Raw genomic sequence first — 26,056 nt, 5'->3', positions numbered from 1 at the left:
TCAAGACTCCGAAACAAATCGCCCCTCTCGTCGCGATTGCTTACAAGCTACTTAAATATAATACAACATCGAACGATATATCGGTCGGCGAGAAACAACGTGTTCGTCCCTTCGCGTGTCGGTCAACGACAGTCTCAACCCCCTCACAACTGTTCCGACAGAATGATCACACGGAGCGTCTGGATCGCGTCGTTGTCTAGAAGCTGGTCGTCGCCCCTCTGAGACGGCTCCGCGTCTTTCAGCCTGGTCGCTCCGTGCTCGCAGCCCTCCGCCTCGGCCCTCTCCTCCCCTGCGACAAGGTTGCACTTGGCTCCTTCCTCCTTGCTGACAGCAACGGTGGTGGTGGACGTAGTGGCCACGGTGGTGGCGCGAGTCGAAGGGAGGCTCGAGGTCCCTTCGAAGCCTGGGAACGCCGTCGCGGCTCGAACAGTGAACGGAAAGTTGCAGCAGGTCTCCGAGTACCGAGACACCTCCTCTATCTCAGCGTCGCGATCGCTTCTCGCCAGAGGGAACCGAGACAGGCGTCCCAGGGTTCGCGCTCTGGTCTCGCAACCCTCCTGGAACCTGAACGACGATCCATAACCCGAACCGGAGGAGTCGATGCCCTCCAGGTCTATCTCTGCGCCGCAGCTGCCTCTGTACTTCGCCTCCAGCGAGTCGAAAGACGCGGACTTGATTGGCCTCCCAAGTGCGACCACGGACAGCGTCTCGCAGCCGTCTGTCCTACCACTCTCTCTCATCACGGACGCGCAAGTAGCGGGGAACAGGCTGGGAGCTCCAGGCGCGACGTTTGCGCGGGTCACTTGACCGGGAACCTCCAGCACGGGGTCCAGCTGGCCGATGCACTCGAGACGTCTGGGAGACGCGATCCCGGAGGCGACGTTGCTCACTCCAGAGAGCAATCGCGGGGATCTTATGCCGCCTCTGAGCCCGGAGGCCTCTGACTCCGTGATCCCTAACAAACCAGACTTATCTGTGCGCCGAACCGACGGCGAGGCGCCCTCTGGGTCACCGTACGACCTGCCTCTCGCCTGGCCGCGACACGAGGAGTACAGATCGCCGGCGTAGGGGTTCGAGTTCGCCCCGTACGTCTCCCTGTAAGAGAAGCGCACTGGAGGATAGGTCGGAGGGGCTGTGGGGTTCTCGGCGATGGTTATCGTCATGACGGTGGTGGCCGCTGGCATGGAGGTCCCGTCGATGGCTGAGGGCTTGATCGTCGTGGTCGTCGGGGTGGTAACGAGCGCGTTCCACGCTGGTGATAATAGGGGAGGTGGTGGTGGTGGCGGCGGCGGAGGAGGTGGCGGTGATGACTCCACGGGGTTCTCGATCACTATCTCCATCCGATGGCGGAGTGGATCGCGGGCGTGCGTATCCACCGGGTGGTATGGACCGGTGGGGGCGGCCTGCTGCTATAGCCATGTGGTGCGCGTGGTGCCGGCTCGCGAGCCGGTAGGCAGGTCTCAAACGATTATCTCGCGAATGATCCTGCGGCCACGGCTGTTCGGGGTCGAGTAGCCCGACTCCAAGCTCTCGTCGTACGACAGGCTGACCTGCTGCGGCGGCTTCGCGTCCTCGTCGTAGTTCTCCTGATAAGGTAGACCGGACACGTCGTACGGCGAATCTGTCGGGCAAACAAGAGGAGCAGGGGCTGTAGAGAATGGGAAAACGAAAGAACGCGGGACGCGCGTACGTGCGCGGAGAGCCAGATCGGCGTGTGGACAGGATGCAGCGAGGGGGTCACGATTGGATCGAATGCCTGCCGAGTTATCTGGCCCGCTGCACGTCAAGTGTCTTCTTTGTTTTCCCGAGTTCGTGTAAAATCCACGGAAACTTCTCTGCGGGCTCTGAGAAGCAGCTCCGTGTGATTTTTTTCAAGTATGAAATGTAGGTTTTCCTCAAGGTTGCTTTTGTTCCAAACATGCTAACTAACATCTGTGCAAAATTTCAACCTAATCGGACAATATTTGGAGGTCGCTATGTACGGTCAATCGTTTTGAGGGGCATTTGAAAAAGTGTCTGTCTGTTTTCCAATTATGTAATGACTCTCCAGCTGACGTCCTTGTTCATTTGGGGATACTATATAGTGGAAGCCGTTTTTATACCTGGCACAAAAACAATATTTTTTTACGCTATTAAGCGGGCTAAAAGTGAGCTAAAAAAATATATCCCATTAGGCAAAAAAAAATACAAACTTTCTAATGGGATTTTTTTTATTATTTATTGCTCTCCACAAGCCTGCTTTTGTTGCTTGCACCAAAAGAAGTGTGAAAAACTAGCCTATATGAACCATATTTACAGGTCGCTACGATTATTTTACACAATTATTATTCCTTAATAGTGTAAAAAAATGTTTTTGTGTCAGGCATAAAAATGGCTTCCACTAGTAGGGTAAAGGCAGGTAATATGGAGCGGCACGTAATATGGAACTTTGTAAAATTTCGATAACTAACTCTTCAGGCAATCAAATTTAGCACAGAAAACCTACATTTTATACTTGAAAAAAAATGAACCACCCTACTGCGCTGCTCTTTTATTGGGAGAAGAGAAGACTTGATAATTTCTCCGAAGGTGCGCTTCACGTGCATCGACCCCCCAAGACACTGGATGCCCGATGGAAATTTGTTCTATTCCATTAAACGCGGAGACGCTCGTATGTGTAAAGACACTAAGAATACCTCTGTTAAGCGGATCGATGTCTAAATGGATCGAAATGCATTAAAACGTCACGAGACTCTACCGACGTTCTTAATCGCACGACTATCCGTAGAATGTGCAATCGCGCATCATGTTCCAGTGACCTGCAAAAATAACTTGCAATCCGATCCTCCAATATGCAGTCGAGCCCACTTTACTAAATCGTCACCCGTTTTAATATTTCTAAGAACCCCGTCTACCCGTCCATAATGTATTACGGGAGCTAATGACCCGTCAGACGTGTCTTGGACATCCCGAGGCGTCTTCGAGATAACGTCCGAGGTGATTCCAACTTCCGTGCGACAGGATCGCTTCGAAAACTCGCGACAGATAGAATTGAATGTCCCCCGTCGCTGGACCCGGGTCGATGGTGACCAAGATCGCCGTGGGAAATGTGTGCGCAGGGGCAGGATGGAGATAGTGAGGATAAGGGGTTGGGGAACTGAGAGCGCGGAGGAAACCGGAGAGTTCGACCAAAGAATAGTACTCACCGACGTGTTTCTGAGACTTTACGACGGTGGCGAATGGTTCCGAGCAAAACTGCTGTCGACTTAGATTATGGCTCTCCCGGTAATCCTCCCTCTGTGGGAGGTAATGAGGGTGGGTCGGGTAATCCGACTCGGTGGTTGCGTAGCCAGCCAGATCGTACGGCTGGCCCACGCCGTTCGCAGCGGCCGATTTCATCTGCCAGATCGAGTCTTGCGAGTTCACCGAGCCTCCATTATTCGAGTTCGAGTAGCTGTTGTCCATGTAGCCCATGTTCACACCTGTGACGCGAATCCGTCCGTTAAAGCTCGCGGAATATAAAGGGGAAGCTCCCCGAGGTCCGTGAAAGCCCGTTTCGCGGAGACACGAACACCGACCCTGGGAGATCTTGAACTCGGAATCTTTCGTTCCTTCGGCAGCTATCGCGTGAGTTAACGGATGGTGAATGGAGCGAGTCACGCGAGTGAGACAGGCCACATCTCTTTTCTTGAAACGGCAAATTGCCGCTGCACTTTGCGGCTACGCGTAGCTCGAGGGGGGAAAAAAAGCGTAATCGTAGGAAGCCAGAGCTTGTTAGAACGTTGTGTACTTTTTTCCCTCGCCATGCCGCGGATCTTTGTCTAAAAGAGAAACTCGATCTGCCCCGGTTGCATGAATCAGCCCGTACCCGTTCCCTTCGCGACATCGGTATTGAAAACGTGTCCCCCATTCGGCGCGAAGCAGGCGAACGAAAGTTTCCACTCACCGTTGATGTTGTGATTCGGTTGGTGGTAGCCGTATCCAGGCTGAGAGTAGGCGGGGGTCTTGGAGTCTTCCATGGCCAGCGCGTGATCCAGACTGTGCTCCAGGGCTTTGTTCTCCGCGTAATAAGGCGGCGGGGCTTGGCTCTGTTGCCCGTTTCCTGCGACGAGGCTCGGCCGAACCCTGTCCAAAGACAAAAGTACAATGAGACCCCACTCCCCATGGAAACCGGGTCCCACGAGCTCGGAGCTAAGTACTCACGCGTTCGAGTCCATCTCGTAGTCCTTGGCCTTGGTGGCGTGTTTTCGGCGACAGCGACAAAAGAGCAACAGTAGCGCGGCGAACAGGAGGAACACAGCTCCGCTGACCACCAGAGCGATCAGGGTCGGCGTGGCCAGTGCTCCAGCTTGCGCGATGTACGAGGGACCAACTTCACAGAGCAAGGGAAGCATCGTTCAACGCCTCTGCATCGTCAAGCTCGACAAAAGAACCAAAGCAACCTTCGATACTCACTCTCAGCTTCCGCGTAATCCCCGCACTTCTGCCTGTCAGCCTTCAGGCACAGCCTAACCCTGAGTCTCGGCTCGGAGTCCATTGACTCTGGCTCGTCCAGGACACCTTCCCTCTGCGTGGGAGCGTTGCCGAGCACCTCGAGCGGCCATTCGTCCAGGATCCTCCAGAGAGACTCGTCGGTCGACGAAGATGGTCCGTCGAGCTTCTCTATCGAGGCTACTAGCGACAGGCAGGTCGCTCCAACGTTGATGGCCAGCATTCCGCTTTCGGGATCGTAGCTCACCCTCAGTGGTGCAGGGATCTTCGCGACGGCCGTTGTGGCGGTCACTTCGTCCGAGTAGTCCGAGTGGTTCTTCGTGTTGTACACCTTCACCTTGAACGTGTAGGTCTGGTGTTGCTCCAGGTTGGTGACGTTGCAGGGGTTGGAGCGACGACAGTCGAGCTCCAGCCACTGGCCAGCTGGTGGCCTGGGAACCGCGCAGTCTGGCGCCACGATCTCGTCGCCGCCAGGTACGCGCCTGTAGGAGACGAAGTACTTGGTGATGGGCAAGCCGCCGTCGAAGCCGAGCTCCCAGAGCAGAGCCACGTGTGTGGGGCCGAAGTCCATTGCCGTGATGTTGATGGGCCTCTCAGGCGCTCCTTTCGGCTGGAGCCTGATGGTGGAGATGATGTTGCCCTGCGCGTTCGCCGCCCGGCAGCTGTAATCCCCGTAATCCAGCTCGCGGATGTTGGTTATCCTCAGCACTGACGTGTACACGTCGTAGTTGTCGCTGCTGGTCGAAATCTCGTAGTGGCCGTCGCTAGAAGAGCCCTGCAGGCTGGCGGCGTTGGTACCGAAGCTCCATTGGAACTCTGGCTTCGGCCAGGCTTGCACCTTGCAGGCTACCTCGGCGGTCTCTCGCAGATTGTACGCGACCTTCCCGTGCTGGTGCAGGGCGATCGGCCCGTGTTCCACCTTCAGCATCATCGTCGACTCCACCTTCTTCACCTCGTTCACGAACACGCAAGTGTACTTGCCTCGGTCGCCGGCCACGATCTCGTCGGTCTGGGGTCGGGCGTGACCCAGGAAGCTTAACGTCGAGTTCACGGTGATCACGTTCCCGTGCCCCTCGGAGGCGGTGGTCGTCACCTTGTACAGCCGTTCGTCGGCTGCTAGCTCCTGGTCGTCCTTCAGCCATCGCACGCTGGGCTTCGGCTTCCCTTGCGCCACGCAGGACACTTGGAACGAGGACTCGCCGACCCTGCGGACAAGTTACCTCACTGTTTGCGCTTTTGCTGGGAGGATTAGCGCGACTGAATACAGGATAAGCCGATTAGGTAACAATCGATGAGGATAGTGATTTAACGGGGTAGACTACTGTAAAACGGTCGAAAAATCGTTTTTTTTTTTGCTTAAATATTAGTTTGAAATCTCTAGAATGACATGCAAAAGGTTTGAAATATAAATCTAGTGTAGTTTTGAAATATAAATATAGCGCGCTGAACGAGACTTTTCAAAACGCCTACATGATTTCTTAATTTGTATTGATGCAACTGTGACAAAATTTTGCAGACATCTTCGTTGCTACATTCTCTAAGCATTGACGAACCATTTTTTAAAAATTCCTTCTTTTTACGAGAGTTACAGACGAATCGTCGCGAAAATCTAGTACAAGAAAAGAATTATTTTTTAGTGACTTCATACAGCAATCTGTATACAGCAATAAAAGATATTTGCAAAGAAGTCAGCTGTGAAATGTAAATCCACAAACACTAAAAACTAGAAAATAAAATATATATATAGGAAACAAAATTTTATGTTAAATGATTTTATTAAAAATGCACAAAATACTAAATTAAAATGCACTAAAAAAATAATTATTTTCTTGTGCTACAATTTCAATGGTGTTTTTTCACTTAAAACAATTCACTTTAAATAAAATCGTGGGGCACTATGTACAATCAGAAGTTGAAGTATCGGTTGGCAAGTGGAACATCATCTACAGTTTAACAATTTTATGTCTCATTACAATCTGTATCCTGCAATTAAAACATTTTGTTTCATTAATGCGAATGAAAACTTTCTCATAACAAATTCATTTCGACGTTTACTTCTGTATTAAAGTGATTTATATCCTGTTATGAAATATCGTGCTCCACGATTTAATTTAAAGTGAATTATTTAAAGTGAAAAAACACCATCAAAATTGCAGTACAAGACAAGAATTATTTTCTTATTTTTTAGTGTATTTTAATTTAGCTTTTTGTGCATTTTTAATAAAATCGTTTAACGATTAATAGAAAAAAATCGTTTAATAGAAAAAAAATATGAATTATGCTGTTTCATAATTATTTAAACATCCAGTTCAGATTTCACGTGAAACAACGAATTTTAGAAAACATTATTAATATCTTTGTTTATAACTTTTTTCTAATTGTTTAAACAATTGATAAAACTTTTACCATTTAATAGATCTAATTAAAAGAAGTAACTTTTGTCTTGAAATTTCTTTTCTATATCTTACAGATTGCGAGTTAGAAAATAAAATCGAAAAATAGCCGAATCTTCAGGGGTTAATTTCACCCCGTTAGTGTGATTTTGGGCAGCAAAAAAAAAGCGTTGTAATCAGGAGGAAATTCCCTACATATCCACAAAGTTTCAGAATTTTTTGAATTTTCGGGTTCGGGATCTTCTCTTGTCAGTTCCTAACAATAAGCGACTTTACTCGGTAAAATCAGTTGAATTACGCTACTCACTTTCTGGTAACGTGCGGCTGCAGCTTGGTGAGTATCTTCGGTGGCTGGTGGACGGTCAGGTTGACGGAGGCGGCCTCGCCGTTGCCGATCTCGTTGGTAGCGTGGCACTTGTAGGTCCCTTCGCTGCCCAGGTGAACAGAGTCGATCTCGTACCTGGGTCCGGTGTTCTCGGAAGATATCGATATCGTCCCAGACTCTCCCTCCTTCCACCACTTGTACCGCGGTTCGGGGTACCCCGCTGGATTGGCCATGCAGGTGAGAATCACCCTGGATCCTTCCACAGCAACCGGCGAATCAGGCGTCACCCTGGCCGGACCAGGTTTGTGCCTGACTCTAACGGTGAGCCTAGCCGAGGCCGAGTAGTTCCTCCTCTCGCCCCCGGAAGGATGTATCGTATTAACCGCCCTGCAGGTGTAATTTCCAGCGTGATCGGCGGTGACACGACTCAGTCGGAGGATCGAGCCCAGCTGGCGAAAATCCGGTCGACCGTCGCGCAGCCATTCGATCACCGATGGCGGAGGATTCGCCGTGACATTGCAGTGAACCGTGACCGTGTCCTCGACCTCCGCGATCCTCAACGAGTCTCCTTCTATCGCCACAGTTGGGGGGTAAAGAACGTCCAGGATAAGGGAGCTCTCGCCCTTCTTCCCAAGACCATTATCCGCCTGGCAGGTGTACTTGCCGGAGTCTTGGATAGTGACCCTTCGAATCGTGTGCTGGAAGCTGGTAGCGACGAAGCTGCCGTCGCGCCACCATCGGACCATGCCTACGGTGGGCTTCGAGTCCACGCGGCACTCTAGATTCGCGGTGCCGTTCACCTCCACCTTCAATGGGTTCTCGGGCCCGACAGAGACCCGGGGGAAGTAATTCACGTCGAGAGTGACGGTGGCATTCAATGTCTCGCCCTCTCGCATCGCTCTGTTCCTCACGACGCAGCGAAAGCTCGCCCTGTCGTCCTCCTTCTTCGGCTCGATCATCAACGTCCTCCCGGAGTACAGTACAGAAGTCTCGTTGCCGCGGTACCATCTCACCTCTGGCTCGGGGCTGCCGCCGTTCGTATTGCACTGTAGCTCGAGCTTCTGGCCCTCGGTGGCGGACGCCGAGGTCGGTGAGATCGTCGGCGGTCCCGGTGCCCTCAACACTGTGAGGGTGATGAACTTTCGATGCAAGTCGATCCCAGCCCCGTTAGCTTTTACCCGGCACTCGTACTTGCCGTTGTCCCTCTCGTAAGAGACGTTCCGTATCTGAAGATCGTAGCGGCCTTCCTCCAGGTTCATGAACACCTTGTACTGCGGCGACAGCTCGCGATTGTCCACCGCCGCGTTGTCGTGGTTGTCGTTGGTGTGCGTCAGCCAGAAGCACGTCACGTTCTCCCTCGGCGGGGAGAAACGGCACTGCAGCTGCACCGTGGACCCCTCGTGCGTGTCCATCTGCGTCTCCTCCACGCGACCCTGCGCCGCTGCTGAAACACAGAGAAGCCACCGCTCTCGTTAAAATCCTCCCCCGTTTCTCGCACACTTGCCGCTCCTTTTCCTTTCGTCGCGTCCTCCCCCGTTCGCCGCCTCTGCGAACCTCTCCACCGTATCTGCGACCGTGTATCTAACTATTTCCAGGGGGTGTAATGGGGTTAAATTTAAACCGAAACTCGGAACGGCTTCGACTTGCAAGGGGTTGCTTCGAGATCGTTCCACGGCCATTTCAAAGCTTGTTCTTATTGTCTTCGCAATGCCCGTTACAGCGTCTCCAAACAATGTGGCTGAGGCTTGCAGGAGACGACGGTTTATTAGCGATAAATCTGTTGTCCGCGTGCTTGCAGCCGGGTTAAGGACCTTTGTAGGGAAGATGTTATCTGCAGTTTGCGTTCGGACGTACCGTACAGGATTTTCAGCCTCTCAGCTCCGAAAAATAATATTTCCTCGCTCCGCTTTGCAACGTACCTACGTACGCCTATACCAGAGGCGGAATCGATTTTGTTGGTGCTCCAATTGCAACTATTAATGCTGACCTGTACCCGACTAGAGAACGGAACAGAGGAGGGACGACCATGATATTTTCGTGTCCGACTGCTGAATATTTAACGTTAGAGCGACTCCTCGGCAAAATCTCTAATATTGGGGCGGCCGACCGCGTCGCCCAAGCGGAACACCGCGTCGCAGGGGTGACGTTTCGCGATCGTTTCACGGCGACGCTCGATGCGCGTGTTTTCGAGGCGATCGACGATTGCGGCGTCGGCCAGACGATCCCGACGGTGTCTTGTCATTGGGTCGTGTAACGGTAAAGTCACCGGTTTGACTTCTCGCCGATATCGCGAGGCCTGTCTTCCTTCGCCCCCTCCCACGGTCCCACTATCGCGGTTCCAAGCCCCCACTATATTCGAAGGAATCGTTGTTCTCCTCCTGACCCCATCGTTCCTCATCCAACTTTCGCCCCTCGCCTTACTTACCCCTCTTCCCACGCCTCTCCTCTCTCTGCCTATGCACAAGTCTATATTTACGTCTGCTTGTCTCTCTATAAATCCATCCGCGCTCCTCCATCCCTCTTCCTTCGTCCCTCCTTCTCGAGCCATCCATCGACCCATCGCAGTTTACGTTTTCTCCCCGAAACCCCCCGCGCTTGCGAAACATTCCACCATCTTGTTTACTTTCCGATTCGCGGCCGTCCGGCTCGCGTGCCGATCGAGCCGGAATCACCGATTCGATTTCCTCCGGCTCCTTCGCCCCCGAATGTTTTACTAATGCGAACTCCGCGCTGGTATCGATACGGGGCGAGACGCAACCCCTTTCGAATGGGAAAGAAACGACCGAATGGGCAATCGATCGCTGGCAATAACGTGGCAGGCGGCGCGGTATATACGGTCGTTACGAAGGGAGAGAAAGAGAGAGAGAGAGAGAGAGAGAGAGAGAGAGAGAGAGAGACAGACGGCCACGCATAATGTGGGACATCTGGCAACATTAATTTTACTATCTTTACGACGACGCGGAACGCCGCGTCGCGTAAGCGAGCACAGCGAGCATAGGTGGCTGCGATCGAGGTAACGGTCGGGAGGATCGAACCTGCCTGCCTGCGCTATACTCGCTGTATGTACTCGCTATACTCGCTGCGGCGGCTCGTTTGCTCGCTCGCGTAACGTTACACCTTCGGAGCGGTGTGCCGAGGAGGAGGCGGCCGGAAAGCGAGTCGACGTTAACGCGTCGTTTCGCGAGGAGACACCTGTGGCAGGGACCTACGTCACCAGACCTAACGCCGTGTCACGGCACCGTTCGATATTTCCCGAACGGGGGGGAAACTGTCGACCTGCTCTGCATTCCCGAGGAATTTACGACCTCGAACGGAGAAATCGAGTTACATAGATCGGTACTCTTGGTCAGTTAACGTTAATCGAGGCGGACTATTGGCGGCCGGAGTTCGGGGACCCGCAGTTTTCCCTGGGTTTCCAACTACAGATGACGCTAAGGGCACTAGGGAGAGCTCCTAGATTGGTCCTGTTCACGGTTCGAGACCCTCATGCGATTTTCTCCTCCCTCGGAGTGCAGTATCGGCTTTGTATCGAGTCCACACACACACACGGGGCGAGTAACTGGCGTGTGCGGTGGATTCCGAGCCAGCAGCTATGCACCGGGAAACAAAATACGCGGCTGTGTGGGTGGCTTGCGGGATGATAGGATTATGAAGCAACTCTTCTTCGTGCAATGAAAACAGTTTACGAGTTATTTCAAGTAGCTGGGATAGGTAAATCGTCCTGCGCAAGGTAACCATCGATTAGAGATTGTGTATGTATATACCGTAGCGGAGGATACAAATTACAACGGTTGTTTTGCTGCCAGGAGTATCTCTGAACGCTTCTCTCTCCTAAATAGTTGATCGCTAAGGACCCATGGGTATCCCCAAATCGCAGGTAATATAATACCTGAGGAGTCCCATCTGTATCCCGAGTAGAGATCTTTCAGAACTCCACCCGAATCATGCCTGGGATACCTGAACCCTTCCACGTCCGCCCACCCGAGCAAAGATCCCCGGTTCGGCCTGATCTTACCGATCCCGCAGCAACTACCGCTCCCCTTTTGTAGTTTCCTTCCACGCGACAAAATGGAATGGTGAAGTTGGTGGATTACTTAGTTCGCCGGTATGGTATCGTACAGCCGCCGCGGCTGAAATCGCGACTCTGAGCGAGAAGTCGCATTGGCGGAGCGAAAGGAGGCCTCTTGGCCTCGCCGCGGCCCAGAACGGGTTTGTTAAAAGGACGCGTTGCGCTTGAGTCACCGCAACTGCGACATACCGACACCGCGCGTCGTAACAATCGCGAGGAGGCCCTCTTCTCTCTATCGGGGAACGGGGGACACCTGGCCACGGAACGACCGAGCTATTTAATAACAAGGAAATGTGGCTCGATCCTCGATGGCGAATACTCACCGGGACGCAGTAGCGCCAACAGAACGGCGATAATCGCCGCTCTCGGCCGCAGGGAACTCTTGATCCTATCCATTTTATCGGCAAAACGATTTCCACGAGAGGCTCGAGCGGAACGGGCCCGAGAATCGCGGCTCCGTTCGACCACGGTGGGGACAGAGTTCCGCGTCGCGACTTTCACCGTGTATCGACGACTATGCGCGAGGAGCTCCACCAACGCGCGGCATCGATCCCGTAGATCCCGTCGATCACGCTGCACGCGAAGAACACACTACCGTGGCCACTGTGCTCATCTCTCGCGTCTACGACACTGTCACACCTTTCTTCGCTCCTTCTCCCTCCCGTCGTCCAACTTATCGCAGCAGAAGTCGCCGATAGCTTCATCGGTTTCTCCGATTGTCTCAGCCAACCTGTCCCGTGTACACGCTGAGATTCGAATCGCGGCTCTCGGTCCCGTGGAAGATTGACGAACGCGCGTCGCTCCCGATTATCCAGTGGCTGACGGAGACGGGTGTTATCCCATGTCTCGCGGCTCCCTCGCCCCGCTGATCCTCCTTGGTTTCTCAAGCGCTCAGAAGGCGCGCGTCCTCCGTGAACGGAGAGGCTCGCACGGTGATTCCCATCGCGGCAACATCCGCGGAAACGAGGAGACCGAAAAGGAGCGAGGGGGTTTGCGCGCGATTTCAAAACACGCCACGTTGCAACCGTCCAACAGTCGCTCCTTTGTTCGACCGTTCCCCCAGCTCTCGCGCGCACCTTCCGCACACCTTTTCAGTAACGACTCACTTCCGTGAGCGGGCTTCCTTTAACTCCCAATGTTCTTAGTCCTCGCGCGACCGTTTCATGGGAGAACCGGGGAGGTAAAGCTGGAGAGAATGAGCGGTACAGGAGAATGATTAAGAAGAGAGAGGCACTGTGCTAGGTGGAATGATGCAGGAAGGCCATTCGTCGGAGACACTTTCGGTAACGCGATGCGAAACGAGCGTTATAAATTCTCTATAGCTCTAAACGTTCACACAAACGCACCACACGAGGGTCGCGCAACGACTGAGCTTGGGGTCGCGTAGCATCGCCGCTACCCCCCACCGGTCGGCTTCTCTCTGTTCCCCGGTATCCCCTACTCCTACGTTGTACGCGCGTAGCGCAACGTACGGCGTATACAGCGTGCTGGAAACACACGGTTGCGGAGCGTAAGGGGCACTCCGAGGCCCCCTAAACTAGGCAAGAATTCCTTCATCCGAGTCATGTAGGTCAGACACTTACCCCCCGAGATCGATGCAGCGAGCTTTGATCACAGTTTTAATGACGTCAAGGTGGAAACATCATGTGAAACCGCAGCGTGCGTGATGAGCGCAAATAGTCGACTCGTTTGCATTGACCGAAAAGAACTCTAACGAGATGAATCAGTCGGTCTACAATGCCTAAGCGTTTCACAATGAACCGGCTCGTCCGATAGATTCGTGGCATGGACGAGCGGTTTTCAAAGTGTAAGTGGAATGTTAAATGCGACGGCTCGAATCCCGATCTCTATTTCCTCGACACCCTTTATACAACCGGTCGCAGCGATGCACGGTCGTCGGACGAGAGTGAGGTACGAGGATGGTGGTGGTGGTGGCAACGATGGTGGTAGGCGAAGGTGGCAGAGCCTGGACGGAAGACGAACGCGTCCCGAGAAGAGAGAGAGAGAATGGGACGAGGATAGAGGGAAAGACGGCGGGGCACGATGAAGACAGGGCCGAGGAAGAGGGTAGAAGCCTAGAGGGGAAGAGACGGTGGTTGGAAAAGGTAGAACGCGCGAGAACAGCTTGCCCCCACCGACCTTTGCGGCAGGTGGTTCTTGCCGCCTCGGGCTAGGCCCATGGGACTGCCGAAACCATCCTGCGTCCGCCTGTCGCTGTTTCAGCTTTTTCACCGGGCGAAAACCTGCGGCAACCCCCGCGCTATTTTTTCCGCGTCGTCTACGCGGAGCGAGAAACATCGTTTGAGCGTTCGCACCACACCGAAACGAGAATCGAGGCGACCGTTCGGCTACCGATCGCGACCGAGCGTTTCGTGGAAGCGGATGGGTAGTTTTGGCGGTCAGGGGCAAGGGAAGGAGCGAGTCGAAGGACACCTAGGTGCAGCAGGTGTCCGTTTCTCGATGATCGCGCCTCTCCGCTCGCCCCCTTCGCTACCTGCCGCCGACTTGCCGCCAGCTGCGCCACGAAACGAGAATTCTCTATTTTCCTAGGAATAAATATTCCCATGCAGCGCGAAGGATGCCACGCCGGCGAAAGGTGCACGGCCATATGGCCCGCGACGAAGAGAGACCCCTTCTTCCTTGAGAAAGAAGCGACGAGAGGCAGGGTGAAATGAAATCGAAGTCGCGTCTGGAGGACAAGACTCGGGATGGAAGGCGGGCCGGGCTCAGCGAAGGGGAAACGTTCCACGGTCGATCGGGAATTTAAAAAAGTCGACCGATCGCCAATCGGCAGCCGGTCGGAGCGGAGGTTCGCTTGCGGGGCGCGTCGAAAATGCGCTTAATTAAACGGTAACGATTCTCGTTCGCGGCCCGTTAACGAACCTTCCATCCCGCGGCAACGTGGAAAACGGTCAGCGGGATAAGCCGGCCTGGAATCGTCGAAATAATTGCGGCCGCGATAATTGCGCCTCGATTCGAGCGTTGCTGGGTGGCCCTCCTGCGCCCCCGCCCGCTCACCCTATAACTTCCGACCCCGTCGATTAAAAGAGCGCGATTAAACCCGACAGCGTTCGTCCACCGCGCCATAAACACCTCGGGTATCTTCCATCGCGGACGATTCGATCTAGGGACATTCCATGCGGACTCGGACAGATTTCGGAGTAAGTTTTCGTAGATTGCTGAAATTTGAATACGTTGCAGTCTTTAGCGATATTTAAGCGTACCTCGAAGGATTTTTCAAAATTTTGAAAAATGTAGATTTTACAGCTGTTTGAGGTTAAGTGCTAACTTTTTTTTAATACATTATAGCTATGGAAGTAGTAAACGGATGGAGATGAGCTTTACGGTGCTGGATTTTAAAATATCCATATTTTTGAAAATTTGTCCATCAAGGGGAAGGATAGAACTATGTTCTCCTTTTTTCAGATTTTTAAAATCGCGTCCGATGTTGAAAACCTGCATTTGTTTAAAATAATTGCACAAAAATGGTTCAATTTTTTTTTAAACTGAAATAATTTTTTCTTAAAACTTCAATGTCTTCTCTATAAGCACCGTAAAGCTCATCTCCATCCGTTTACTACTTCCATAGCTATAATGTATTAAAAAAAAAGTTAGCACTTAACTTCAAACAGCTGTAAAATCTACATTTTTCAAAATTCCGAAAAATCCTTCGAGGTACGTTTAAATATCACTAAAGACTACAACATATTCAAATTTCAGCAATCTACGAAAACTTACTCCGAAATCTGTCCGAGTTTGCATGGAATGACTCTCTAACGACTTCCTCCTTCCATCGTTCTCCGTCGTCAGCGGCACTGACGATCCACGGTGCCCATGTCGCGCAGAATTTACCGATCCTCGTCAGGATTCCACGAAATTAAGCTAAACCGAGCAGTACTTATTTGTCAGACGAATGCCAAGTAGGTACATCTCTAATTCGTACAGTTGCCGAGCCCGACAGTGTAGTTCCACCTCATTTCATTTATCAGTCCTTTTATTGCCACGCTACGCAAATGAATCGATCTTGCCGATTCGCAGCCAACTCCGCGCGACGGGGAACAGCCCATGTCGGCGGCCGTTTGGCCGGGACGCGAGCAAGGTTGCAGAATCGTGGTGGCGAGATGGCAGCCTCCCGTGGCCGGCGTCCAGTCACGCGAACCATTAAAGATTCAAAGGCCCGAGGGCGAGCAGATGGTCCCCGAACCGAGGAACGAGGACCTGGAGAGGCAACAGCCCGGACTCGGACCCCGAAAGCTGGCTGCCAGGAATTACTAGGAAGCGGCAACACCGCGGTTACGTGGTACGGTCGTGCCGGTGACCGAGAGCTCCGACCCCTTCTCCGCGAGTCGGCTGGCTCCGCACTCCACACGCTCCTCTCGAATCTCGCCAGGTTCTTTCCTACGCTTACGTTCGAATACGAGAACTCCACCTCCTCCTCGTCGTTTCTCCGTCTCCGTTCCTCCACGCGATGTCCCTCTCGCCCGCGCTCTCTACCTGAAGCTCTCCCGTTTGCCTGGCTGGCTGCCTGCTCGCCTGCCTACCTCTCCAGCCATCCGATGTCCGACAACGTCGCTTCTCGATCTCGCAACCGGCGTCGCTGGGCCTGCTGGCAGATCTGGCAACCCCGCGGCATCGGGCCCAGAAAGTCCTCGGCCGATACGCGCACCTCGAACCAGCAACGCCTCGACTGATCGACTTTCTTACCGTTACTGTTCTCGCACGTGCGTTATCGGTCGCCTTTGTTCCATAGTCTGTGGCGAGCAGTCGCTGATCATCGGGAGATATCGAGAGACGCGGAATCTTGGGCGACACGCATCACCCAGAACAAATACCGAGTAGGTCGAATGCCACGAGCTTCGTCACGTAGGTAATCCCGTCGAGGTTGACACGGTGAAAAGGAATGCCCTCTGATACGACTGGCAATTACAGTGGAAGCTAACGCCACAAAGATATCGCAGCGTTTTCCACGATCCACTTGAGGAATTATAGGTCCGAGGTTTGAATGGGGCTCTACAGATTCCAAGCGGCCCATTCGTGGAACCCTCCGACATAAAGACGACAAGAGATCCCTACTCCAGTTTTGTTTATTAATGTAGCAGTTCTTAATGCGATTAGAGTGTGAAGAGCCGGTGAAGTCTCTAGGGGTGACCGGTGTATACGAGTTAATCACTCGAGGGTCCTTTCATTGCGCTCCATCAAGATTCCTCCAAATACCCGGAATTCTTTAAACAACTCAGGCGATCCTAGTATACGAATATAAGATGAGCGATAGGAGCAAGTCTGCTCGAAAACGTGTGATCGACAAAGTGCTGAGAGCCTTATAGAATTGCACCCTTTAAAAACTCTGCAATCTTAGCTACCAGCATCCCCGGCGAGTCCAAGACTTAAGCCTGAGCTAACAGCCTCGCTTTGTTTCTCCTCTACAATAGAGCACACCTCGGTCTAAAAGCTGAACCGGTCCGCCCTGTGCAGCTCCATCGAGTGTTCGTCTCTGGCCGCAGCATCGCGACGCCAGAGATCGAGCGAGGGGTCCAAGCAAGGGTCCATCCTGCGCTTTAACACGGGCGCGTTAAAACGCATACACACCCACGCCACAGTCGTTCCCTCCGCTTTCCCTGGACGCTACCGTCGACCCGCCTTTCGTCGACCTTGGAATTCCTGATTCTCAGGCGTCGCGCGTCTCCACCGATGCGCGGCTGGTCTCGGCCCGTGCACGGGCAAATACATGCCCGCGTACGTGAATCGCGGCGCCAAACGGACTTTCCTCCTGGCCGGCGTGTCGCAAAAGCTACACGCGAGCTGGCTCGTACCGCTACGTCGAATATACCGATATTGGGCGGAGTCGTTCACGGCTGCGTGGACGAGAGCCTCGTCCTCCTTACGGCGTAGACGGAGGAGGAAGCAGAGGTCACCGTGGGGCCTGAGCGAAACCGCATGGCCCCCGTAGACGCGCACTCGTAACAAGAGGCTCTTTCATTTCGTCGCTGGAAGGAACGCCGACGGTTCGGCGACAAAAACTCGCTCCGCTCGGCGTCGAAGTAGACTCGAACGGGGGCCGCGATGATGCGTGCCGGACGCCAGAAGCCCGAGACGCAAGGTGCGTGTACACAGGCCGAGGCGGTGGTTTACGAGACGCGGAGGAAATGTAAACGAAGCCAGGGAGCCGGGAGGGCAGCCGCGATAAGAACGCCGAGCGCCGAACACGTGCCACCTCGTTAAAACAGCCAAACGCGCCGGATATCGCAGGCCCCGGGGCTTCTGTTGCGCCTGGGCAAGCAATGGCGGTGGATGCTGGCTCGAGCGAAAGCGCGCGAATCACCGCCGGCTATATTTGTAGAGCAGCGAGAGAGCTCGGGGGAGGCCAGAGGGCCCACGGAGGGCCGATCTGCAAAGCTGCTGGACGGCCGGCTGCGGCTGGGGAGCCGAACGCAGACGGAAGGAAGGCGGAAGAGTGGAGGGAAGAGGACGGAAAGGTCTTGGGTTCAACGTTTCCTAAGAGACGATCCGGGCTAAATTTAACCCTGCTCGCGTCACGCCGGCCAGGAGATACGAGAACAGCCTCCGACGCCGAGCGTCGTCCAAATTCCCTTTGATTGGCGCCCTCGATCGATGCTCGATACACACGGTGTAGCCGTGACAAAAACCGAGGCAGGAAGCTTGTCTCGGGGCGAAGCTTCTTTCGCACCGGAAACGACGGCGAAAGAGGGTCGCGTTTCCGCGAAAGAGACGCGACGCCGACCTACTCTAACAATAAGCTGCCGTCCCGAAATAAAGCGCGCTCGAGTGTCTCACCTCGTCGCGAAAAACCCGTCGAGGTGATCGCGGACGAGGAAAGGGTAGATAACGGTGGTCGAAGCAATTAAGAGGTGTCGGGGCAATCGACTCCGAAAATCTCGCTGCCACTCCTAGGCGAGAGGCAAAGCCCGCCTCGCGGTGGGGGCAGCGATAACGATAAGGGATCGCACACGGCGCTTCTTACGCCTGCCGGTATCGGCTTCTGCTTTTCCCGCCTCGTTTATCTCTCCTCGATTCCTTTTTCCTCGACGCCCCCGTGCACGGAGGTTGGCCGCAGGCCCGTCCTCGCGTGAAACAATGCACCCTGGGACGAGCAGGGAGCGTGGGACACGTTGGAGCGCGTATCACGTGTCCCCGGTGCGTTTCGACGCGCGCGTATAGGTGGTGTATTCGTATATTCCTGCGTGCATAGCTACGCAGCCGCTTTACGTGCCTACGTGGCTGCCTGCTCCCTTGCCTCCCTCGCTTTTGTCCCCGTCTCGTAGTTTTTTCCTTCTGGGAGAGTGGTCGAACGTGACCGAGCGATCTAAACGTTCTCGACGCCGAGGCGAGGTTTACGCTGGCACGCCGCTTGTTTTGACGAACTCCGCCGGAAACTAACGACGCTGGGGATATTTACGAGCGTAACGAAGGTGGCGGAGAAAAATTGCGAGTAGGTACGCGCTTCCGCGTATGGGAGGAACCAGCCTTCCACTTTCAGAGAATCGATGGGAGTTACGATTATCGTCACGGGGGTGTTCCAGTTTAATCGACTCTCCACAGAGACTTCACAGAGGAAAACTGTCATTTTTAAGAATTTCTGTTAGAAATAATTTAGTGTTCAAGTAAAATTTTTATTACCTACCTTTAGTACAATGTCTTAAGAGACTATAAAATCCCGCGCGTGAGGAATCTAGAGGATTAATCAATATGTAAATATATATGCATGTTTTTCTATTCATTTTTTATAGTCTCTTAAGACATTGTACTAAAGATAGGTAATAAATATTTTATCTGAAAACTGTAAATTATTCCTGGAAAAGAATTTTTAAAAATGGCATATTTTTTCGGCCGTCATCGTTACAGTGGTGCACGGTTGTGCTAATTGAATTACACTGTAATTTAATTACATTGTATTTCAATTACATAGTAATTCAATTACGTTGTAACTCAATTACATAATTCAAACTTTGCAATTAATTCAATTCCTAATTACTGTAATTGTGCGTGTAATTCAATTACAATGTAATTGAAATACAATGTAATTAAATTACAGCTCAAAACACTGAAGAAGTGAGAAAAAAATGGAAAAAATGTAACAAAGGAGTTTATTTCTCTTTACATATTATAAGTTTATGAATAATTTATACAAATTATTTACATAATAATTAATATAAAATTTATGACTTTTTTTCTGTCCGAAACCTTTAGCTACATATTTCTTTCCCACCTCTTATTACCTCTCAATTTGGTTACCTCTTAATTCGTAATTATAATTCAATTACATTGTACAATGCAATTACAATTGCAAATACATTACGAATTGCGATGTATTTTAATTGAATGCGAGATCTGAATTACGAATTACAATGTAATTGAATACGATGTAATTGAATTATTTTGTAACTATAATTCATGGAGCAATTCAATTGTAATTCTGCACAACTCTGCAGTGGTGTTCCCCTTTAAAGCGGACCAAGACCACCCTCGATTGACAAGAGACGCCCGGTATACATGGCGAGGAAGGGAAACCTTCGGCACAATGATTATTATATATGCACGTTAATTACGCTCCGCGAGGTCAAACTACCGCACGCGACTAACTAGGTATATTATATAGGTACCGAGATCGACGGTGCCGCAGGAAAATCGAACGCAACTCACTTCGCCCCCCACGGCCGTGAACTCCGAGCAAAGTTCCACGGCATGGCCGAAACGGTACACAATCGAACGTGGAAACTTTCGTCGTACTTCTGCAACTGTATCGCGCAATGAGTCTTCGGCGTAAGGGGGCAAAGCTGTTCCGAGCAGCGCCGAACGCCAACTGGCCCCCGCCGCCCCTCTCCCCCTTTAACTGTACTTCGAGTAGCTGCGCTACAGTACTCTAACCGAGCTTCTAACAGAGGCTGCATTTTTAACAGCGAACAGTCGCTCGTAAATCTGTTTAGAGACACGTCGGTGATCGAGTGCCGCGGCGAGGGAAAAAGAAAGGACACGGGTTTTCGGGGCGAAAGAAGTCCGCGAGAGTTCGGTAGCCGGTGCCGACGCGATGACACGAGGATACATGGTACCCGCGGAGACGATTTATCATCGGGAAGCGGGCGAAGCGCGAGCACCCCTCCGTCCACCCCCGCGGCGGGAGCACCCCTCGCCGTATCGTTCGAATATCTAGCCGAGGGGAGTCTAACGATCGATTTCGATTGGAAAACGCGAGCCAGCCGCTTCAACGGGGTCCTTATCGTTCCCCGTTCCTCCTCTGTCGAAACTGTACCGCCAGTATTCCAGCGAAACTACGCGAGAAGTTCGCCCCCGCTGGCACCTGTTGCACGGATTTCCGCCACGTTTTCCGCGTGCGTTTGTACACCAGCGAGAGGAGGAACGGATGTAGAATGGAGAAGGGAGAGAGAGAGAGACGAAGAGAGAGAGAGAGAGAGAGAGAGAGAGAGAGGGAGGGAGAGGACTAGGATGCAACGAGCGATTAACTCGAAATCCGCGGATTCGCCAGGCCTTGACGCACTCGCGTTCTCAACCATGACTCAGTTACATCGATCCTTCTATTACGTGTCCCCGTCCGCAGCCGTGAAATCGAAATCCAATCATCTGAGCCATCGATCGGCTCGCAACGGGATGAAACGAGATTAGGGGCCGGCTTTGGATTCTCGGAACGGATCGAAATCGGCGGCCGGACGAGGAGATAGACCGTTATCCGCGGTTTCCCCGCGTGGAGGAAACGCGGAGAGGATCGGGGGCCGTTTCGAGCGTACGTTGCGCAGTGGCCGCGGTGCGGGCCCAGGGGCCTCGCATCTGCGAACCCGTCACACCGGTCCCACTTCTCTCCCACCTCTCTCCCACTGGCGTAGCAGTTTCCCGACTCGGCTACCACGTCAACAGATGTTGCTCCGAGGCCGCAGCGATTTAAATGGCGCCGATCGGCCGTCCAGCGCGTGGACGTTGAATTCTAAGGAGGTCGACTTAACGAATCTCCTTTCCCGGTGACTCATTTCACGCGGAAACAAACGGCGCTCGCGTAGCGAGTAACTGTTATCGAGATGAGTGAACGTAAGTGGAATCCCAAGCGACAAATTCGCCGCTCGTTGCTCCACGGGAGACAATTTCCCCGAAAAGCGAGCCTGCAATGAGAGAAGGCTGCTTATTATCCCGCAGCGTTCACTCGTTATATAGAGAAGAAGCTACAAATAGCCTCCACTTTGTAGACACTCTCACAATGAACTCACTGTACTCCCTTCCAGGAAGCATCCCAAAGATTTCCGTGCCCCTATTTGGCCATTTAGAGCGTCGAGGATAGAGCCATCGAATCAACGATACTCTTCCCCCCGCGGTATTCTTCCCGAGCTTGCTCAATCACGATTGTCCCCGGTTTTCCCTCCGGGTCGCGTTTCTCGCGCCGAGCCAGCAAAGAACGCTCCGCCCGGCGGCCACCGCTCCGTGCTCCGACTACAAGTTGCCTCGGGTCGCCTCCGAGTTTTTAATAGAAGGACCGAGGACCCGCGGACGCATTTTTTCGCCAGTTTTCGACGGGGGAATCGCGCGCCGGGCTTCTTGTCGCCGCGGTTGCGCCGCTGGACAACTTCGAAAGCATTTTTCCCCGGGCTCCTGCGGGGGCCTCGTTTTTGTCCGTTTCCGCCCGTTGTTCGTCCCTCTGGCTCGCCCCGCGACAGGAGATCTCCCCGAGGTTTTTGCGAGCGCGCACCGGCGCGAGACGGAAAATTCCTGATGAAAACTGAAAATTCTTGGCTTCGCGCCATTGGATTCCAGTCGAGCCGGTTGCCGCTCCTACCGCGCCGTTACCTTCTCTGTCCCTCTGCATCCCCCGCCATCTTCCATCCTTCCGTCTCTCCACCCCGCCTCTCTCCGTCCCCCAAGCTTTCCACTCTTTTTCTGCCGCTCTCCTCCGCAAGGAGATGCCTACCTCCCGACGGCCGAGGATCCACCTTTAACGCTCCCGGAGCGGCTCGACTCGCGGCAGAAACGCGCGTCAGACACGTCGACTCCATTCCCAGCTGGCCTTTTTGGATTCGAAGAGCGGAGTTATCGATGAGCGTTACTTTCCCCGGCCGCGCGCCACTCGCCTCCCGGCGGTCCGCGCGGAACGCCGAGGAAATATTGACCCATTTGCTCGGCGCGCCTATTACCGTGGAAAAGCCAGAGAGATCGTGGCAAACGAGATTTAGATGAGGGGTCTTTCAAAATCTCCGTCGACTTCGTGATTAAATAGTGTGCTCGAGTTAACGGCTCCGAGAGCTTCGTCGAGAGAGCCAGGTGATAATGGAGCGGTACACGGAAGTGGAAGATATATTCGACGGGGCACGGGGAATGGTTAACTCCGTGACCCACGGAGTGTATATACGCGCCTCCTCGACTCGCGGTACACCGAGACTTGCTCGCGGAGCTTTTCATTTCGCGGAAAAGATCGACGCCGACTTATCATCGGATGAGGAATAGGCCCCATCGCTGGCTTGTACCGCGAATCACGGTGCGCACCATACTATCAGAACGGCCATAACTCACCCCCGATGCTCGATACTCTCCGCCGTTCGTTGTCTAGGTTCGATTTTCGAAACTCCGCCGAGCGGAGAAGCACTTCGTCACGGAGCAGCTCTGTCTTCGGCGCACCCGGAGCCTTTTCGATTGAACGGCGCCGAGGATTCCAACGCTCGCGACGCTAATGGCGGTTCAAACACCTAATTGCGGTTGAAAAAGTTCGTCTCACGGTCCCAGTGTTCCGCGATTGAACGGAACACAGGCATCTGACCGGTGCGTTCCCGGAACAGCCCTCTATACCCACCCCCAGGTATCGCGAGGAGCTGCAATCGATGGGATCCCGGTCACCAGTCCACGGAGCTTCCCATTAACCACACAATCTCTCAAATGCGGCCTGCGAAGAATTCCCCGAGGCTGCACAAGGAAGCTCCTTTGACAAGGGATTCCGGGAACAGCCGCACAAGGCGGCATTGTGCCGCTTCGCCAAGAGACCTGCGTCGCTTTTCGGCTTCTCGGGAACACGGTGAAAAGGAATGGCCGCGGGGTTCCTCAGATGCTCTCTGACAAGCAGCGGCGTGTTTCCGTGATAAATAACGATCAAACGTCCCAGTAAATATTGCTTGGCCGCGGAGTACGCGTATTTCCAACCCCCACCCCCGTCTACTAACTAACGTTTCATTAAAATCCACGCGTAACGTTTTACGGGCGCCTCTTTCCCCCTCGCGGGACAGAAGAAGCGCGTTGCGAGGCGCGAGAGGGGCCCGCGGGCTGGCTAGCGTCTTATTTATGGGCGCAGCGTTCGCGTCGTTACGCAATCCGAGTGTTTATGGTCGAGTAACGGCATGCAAGTTGCTATACAGGCCGGCTAGTACGCGGCTCCGTTGTGTAAACGCTTCTAACGCAACCCTCTTGCAAGCGGGTTTCGGCCAACTTTTCCTACCCCGCCCCCTGGTCGTGGCCCTGGGCCGCGATATCATCAGCCTCGTTCCTGGTTTTTATAAGGCGCGCGGCTGGATCGCGTAAATTTCGCCGGTGGCTCGCGTTACTCTCCCGTCCGCGGGCGGGAAAACTTTTCGACGAGCTTTCTCTCGGGGTGCGCGGGGATCGTTACGCTCGAGCACATCCAGCCGGGAAAGAAGTTTATCCCCAGCTTTGCCTGGCTGCTACGGAGAGGGAGAGAGGGTGCGAAGCAGGGAAGGGTGAAGAAAAGTCGAGGAGAAAAGGTGAAAAAGAAGAGGCCGAGGGAGGAAAGGAGGAAGGATGGACGAGACGAGCTGTCCCGAAGCGGGAGTGCAATATCGACGCTGCGAACCGTTCGAGGCAGCGCGACGTACGAGCGGAGCCGAGTAAGCTCGATAAAACTAGTTCTCGAATCGCTGCAGGACATAGCCTTCCGGTGCGGACCCTTTGTCCCCGTTTATCGAGTCATTCGCGGCCGCGACACTCGATCGCGTCGCAACTTCGCCGACGAGCCAAGTCGTTAAGACTTCTTTGCCGTCAACTTTCCACCGATAGACAGTGGCAGGGGAGGGACGGGCGGAGGCGTCGGGAAAGCCGTGGAAAAGAGTTTTCTTACGTCCCTTGTCCTCCGCGGCGCGCCGTGCCTCGGTCTCTCAATAAGGCGGAGGACATCGCGAGGGAACGACAGGAGGATCGGGTGGAGACTTCCGCGAATCCTCCACTCGGAGGCCTCCCAGAGGCGACAGGAGCGAGAGGAGCGAGAGCAAGAACGTAGGAAAGTGTTTATCCTTGAGATTGGACGTTCCGGGAGCTATCCTCGTAATCCCCTGGTGGCAATCTCGTAATCCCGGCGTATAACTTGCCCCGCTACTCTCGATCTCGCCCCGTCCGGCGATTCGCCGCCGACGACGACGCACCCCGGCTACGAGCCACCCCGGGATATCTTATCCCATTTTATCCGAGATTCGGGGCCATTGTGACACCGAGTCAATATTTTTTCCGCCCTTCTCCTGCCACGCTGACACTCGGACGTCCGCGTCTTGGCCTCCCTGTCCTCTCCGCCCCGGAGAGCAAGGGAAACGTAATCTAACAACGCCAGATGCAGAAGAATGGGGGAATTCGAGATGTCGAAGGAGACGCGTTAATCGTCGACTTCTCGGAGAGGACGAGGGTCACTCGTAGTAACTAGAGATACCTACCTCGGTGTCTCCTGGAACCGTGACGAGCACTTCGACCTAACGAAAGGTAAACTCTTCTCGCGAGAACAAACTTATCCGCCAGCTTTTTTTGCCCCGCCCTCCACCGTTCGCGGTTCTCCAGCGACGTTCCAACCCGCTGAAATGATGTCTCCCTCCCCTCGTGACCCCGAGAGCGACGGGGAGGGAGACATCATTTCAGCGGGTTGGAACGTCGCTGGAGAACCGCGAACGGTGGAGGGCACCTTAATCGACTTCGTTCCGCGACGCTCGCCCCATCGTGCACCATGAGGCGATCTTCCTCGATGCCAGCCTCTGGATTTAACGCCTCGGTGATCTCGTCGCCGCACAGTGGGGAAATTTCGCGATTTTATGGCCAAAACCACAAACATAAATTTTTCAATTCGACAAATCAAATGCAAATGTCAATTGAAGAACTAATAGGAGTATCAAATGCCACCAATTTTACTGCTAAATGTTTTAATACGAAGCTCGTATAGACTCGCAAATTTTTATGTTCATGTGAGGTTAGACCGATCGCAAAGAATTAATTCAGATTTTCAAGTTGCTTCAAACAGTTATATTGTGTTATCCAAAGATCTGAAAATAATTTGAAGGCATGGATTCATTTCCTGGTGGTGCGTAAGATATCTTTTTGTCCTCAAAATAATTATGTTTCGGTTTTTTATAAGTAGTTTATACAAATTTTAAAGTACTGTTTTTGGGATAATTTATTTTCTCATATATTAGAACGTAAAAGTGCCGAATTTTATATATTAAAAATAAGTTTTGAGGCTTTGACCACGAAAATGGATATACTTCTTCAATCGACATTCGTATTAAATTTGTAAAATTAAAAAATTTCAATTCTGCAGTTTTGGCCATGAAATCGCAAAATTCCCCCACTGTGCGCCGCGGAGACACGCGCCGCTCCGTTTCTACGTTATTACCAAGCAAATGGGACACGTGTATCTCTCCGTGGCTCGCGACGTACCTATCTGCAGGGAATCAATGGAACTCGACTGATATTATGTATAGAGTTGCGCACATGGTCGTGCCCCGATACGACCGTCGCGCTCGTATCTTTGCATAATCAGTGGCTCGACGATCCAAGAGCATGGGAAACGAAGAGCGGGATTTGTGGAAA

The 26,056-nt window shown here is 53.1% G+C and overlaps 1 protein-coding gene across 3 annotated transcripts in view; it reads right to left on the bottom strand.

Annotated features, from left to right (window-relative positions):
• Positions 1 to 1,460: 1,460 nt before the first annotated feature.
• The window catches only part of Ed (hemicentin protein echinoid), a 44,097-nt gene continuing 19,501 nt past the window's right edge, over positions 1,461 to 26,056 (bottom strand). Inside the window, exons 1-7 of one of the 3 annotated variants that reach the window (XM_076816447.1) lie at positions 11,581 to 12,586; positions 7,171 to 8,632; positions 4,435 to 5,675; positions 4,183 to 4,351; positions 3,926 to 4,104; positions 3,186 to 3,461; positions 1,461 to 1,621 (exon numbers count right to left, since the gene is read on the bottom strand). In XM_076816447.1, the coding sequence (XP_076672562.1) occupies positions 1,461 to 1,621; positions 3,186 to 3,461; positions 3,926 to 4,104; positions 4,183 to 4,351; positions 4,435 to 5,675; positions 7,171 to 8,632; positions 11,581 to 11,653 (3,561 nt within the window). In that variant the 5' untranslated portion in view covers positions 11,654 to 12,586. Of the gene's footprint in view, positions 1,622 to 3,185; positions 3,462 to 3,925; positions 4,105 to 4,182; positions 4,352 to 4,434; positions 5,676 to 7,170; positions 8,633 to 11,580; positions 12,591 to 26,056 lie in introns of those variants that run through there. The other 2 variants (XM_076816448.1, XM_076816449.1) reach the window with 2 other exon arrangements.

Source organism: Andrena cerasifolii, chromosome 7 (assembly GCF_050908995.1).
Source record: "Andrena cerasifolii isolate SP2316 chromosome 7, iyAndCera1_principal, whole genome shotgun sequence".
In the NCBI taxonomy this organism is placed as follows: Eukaryota; Metazoa; Arthropoda; class Insecta; order Hymenoptera; family Andrenidae; genus Andrena; species Andrena cerasifolii.
The sequence above is the reverse complement of the archived record's forward strand: the minus strand, read 5'-3'. Positions and strand labels throughout refer to the sequence as shown.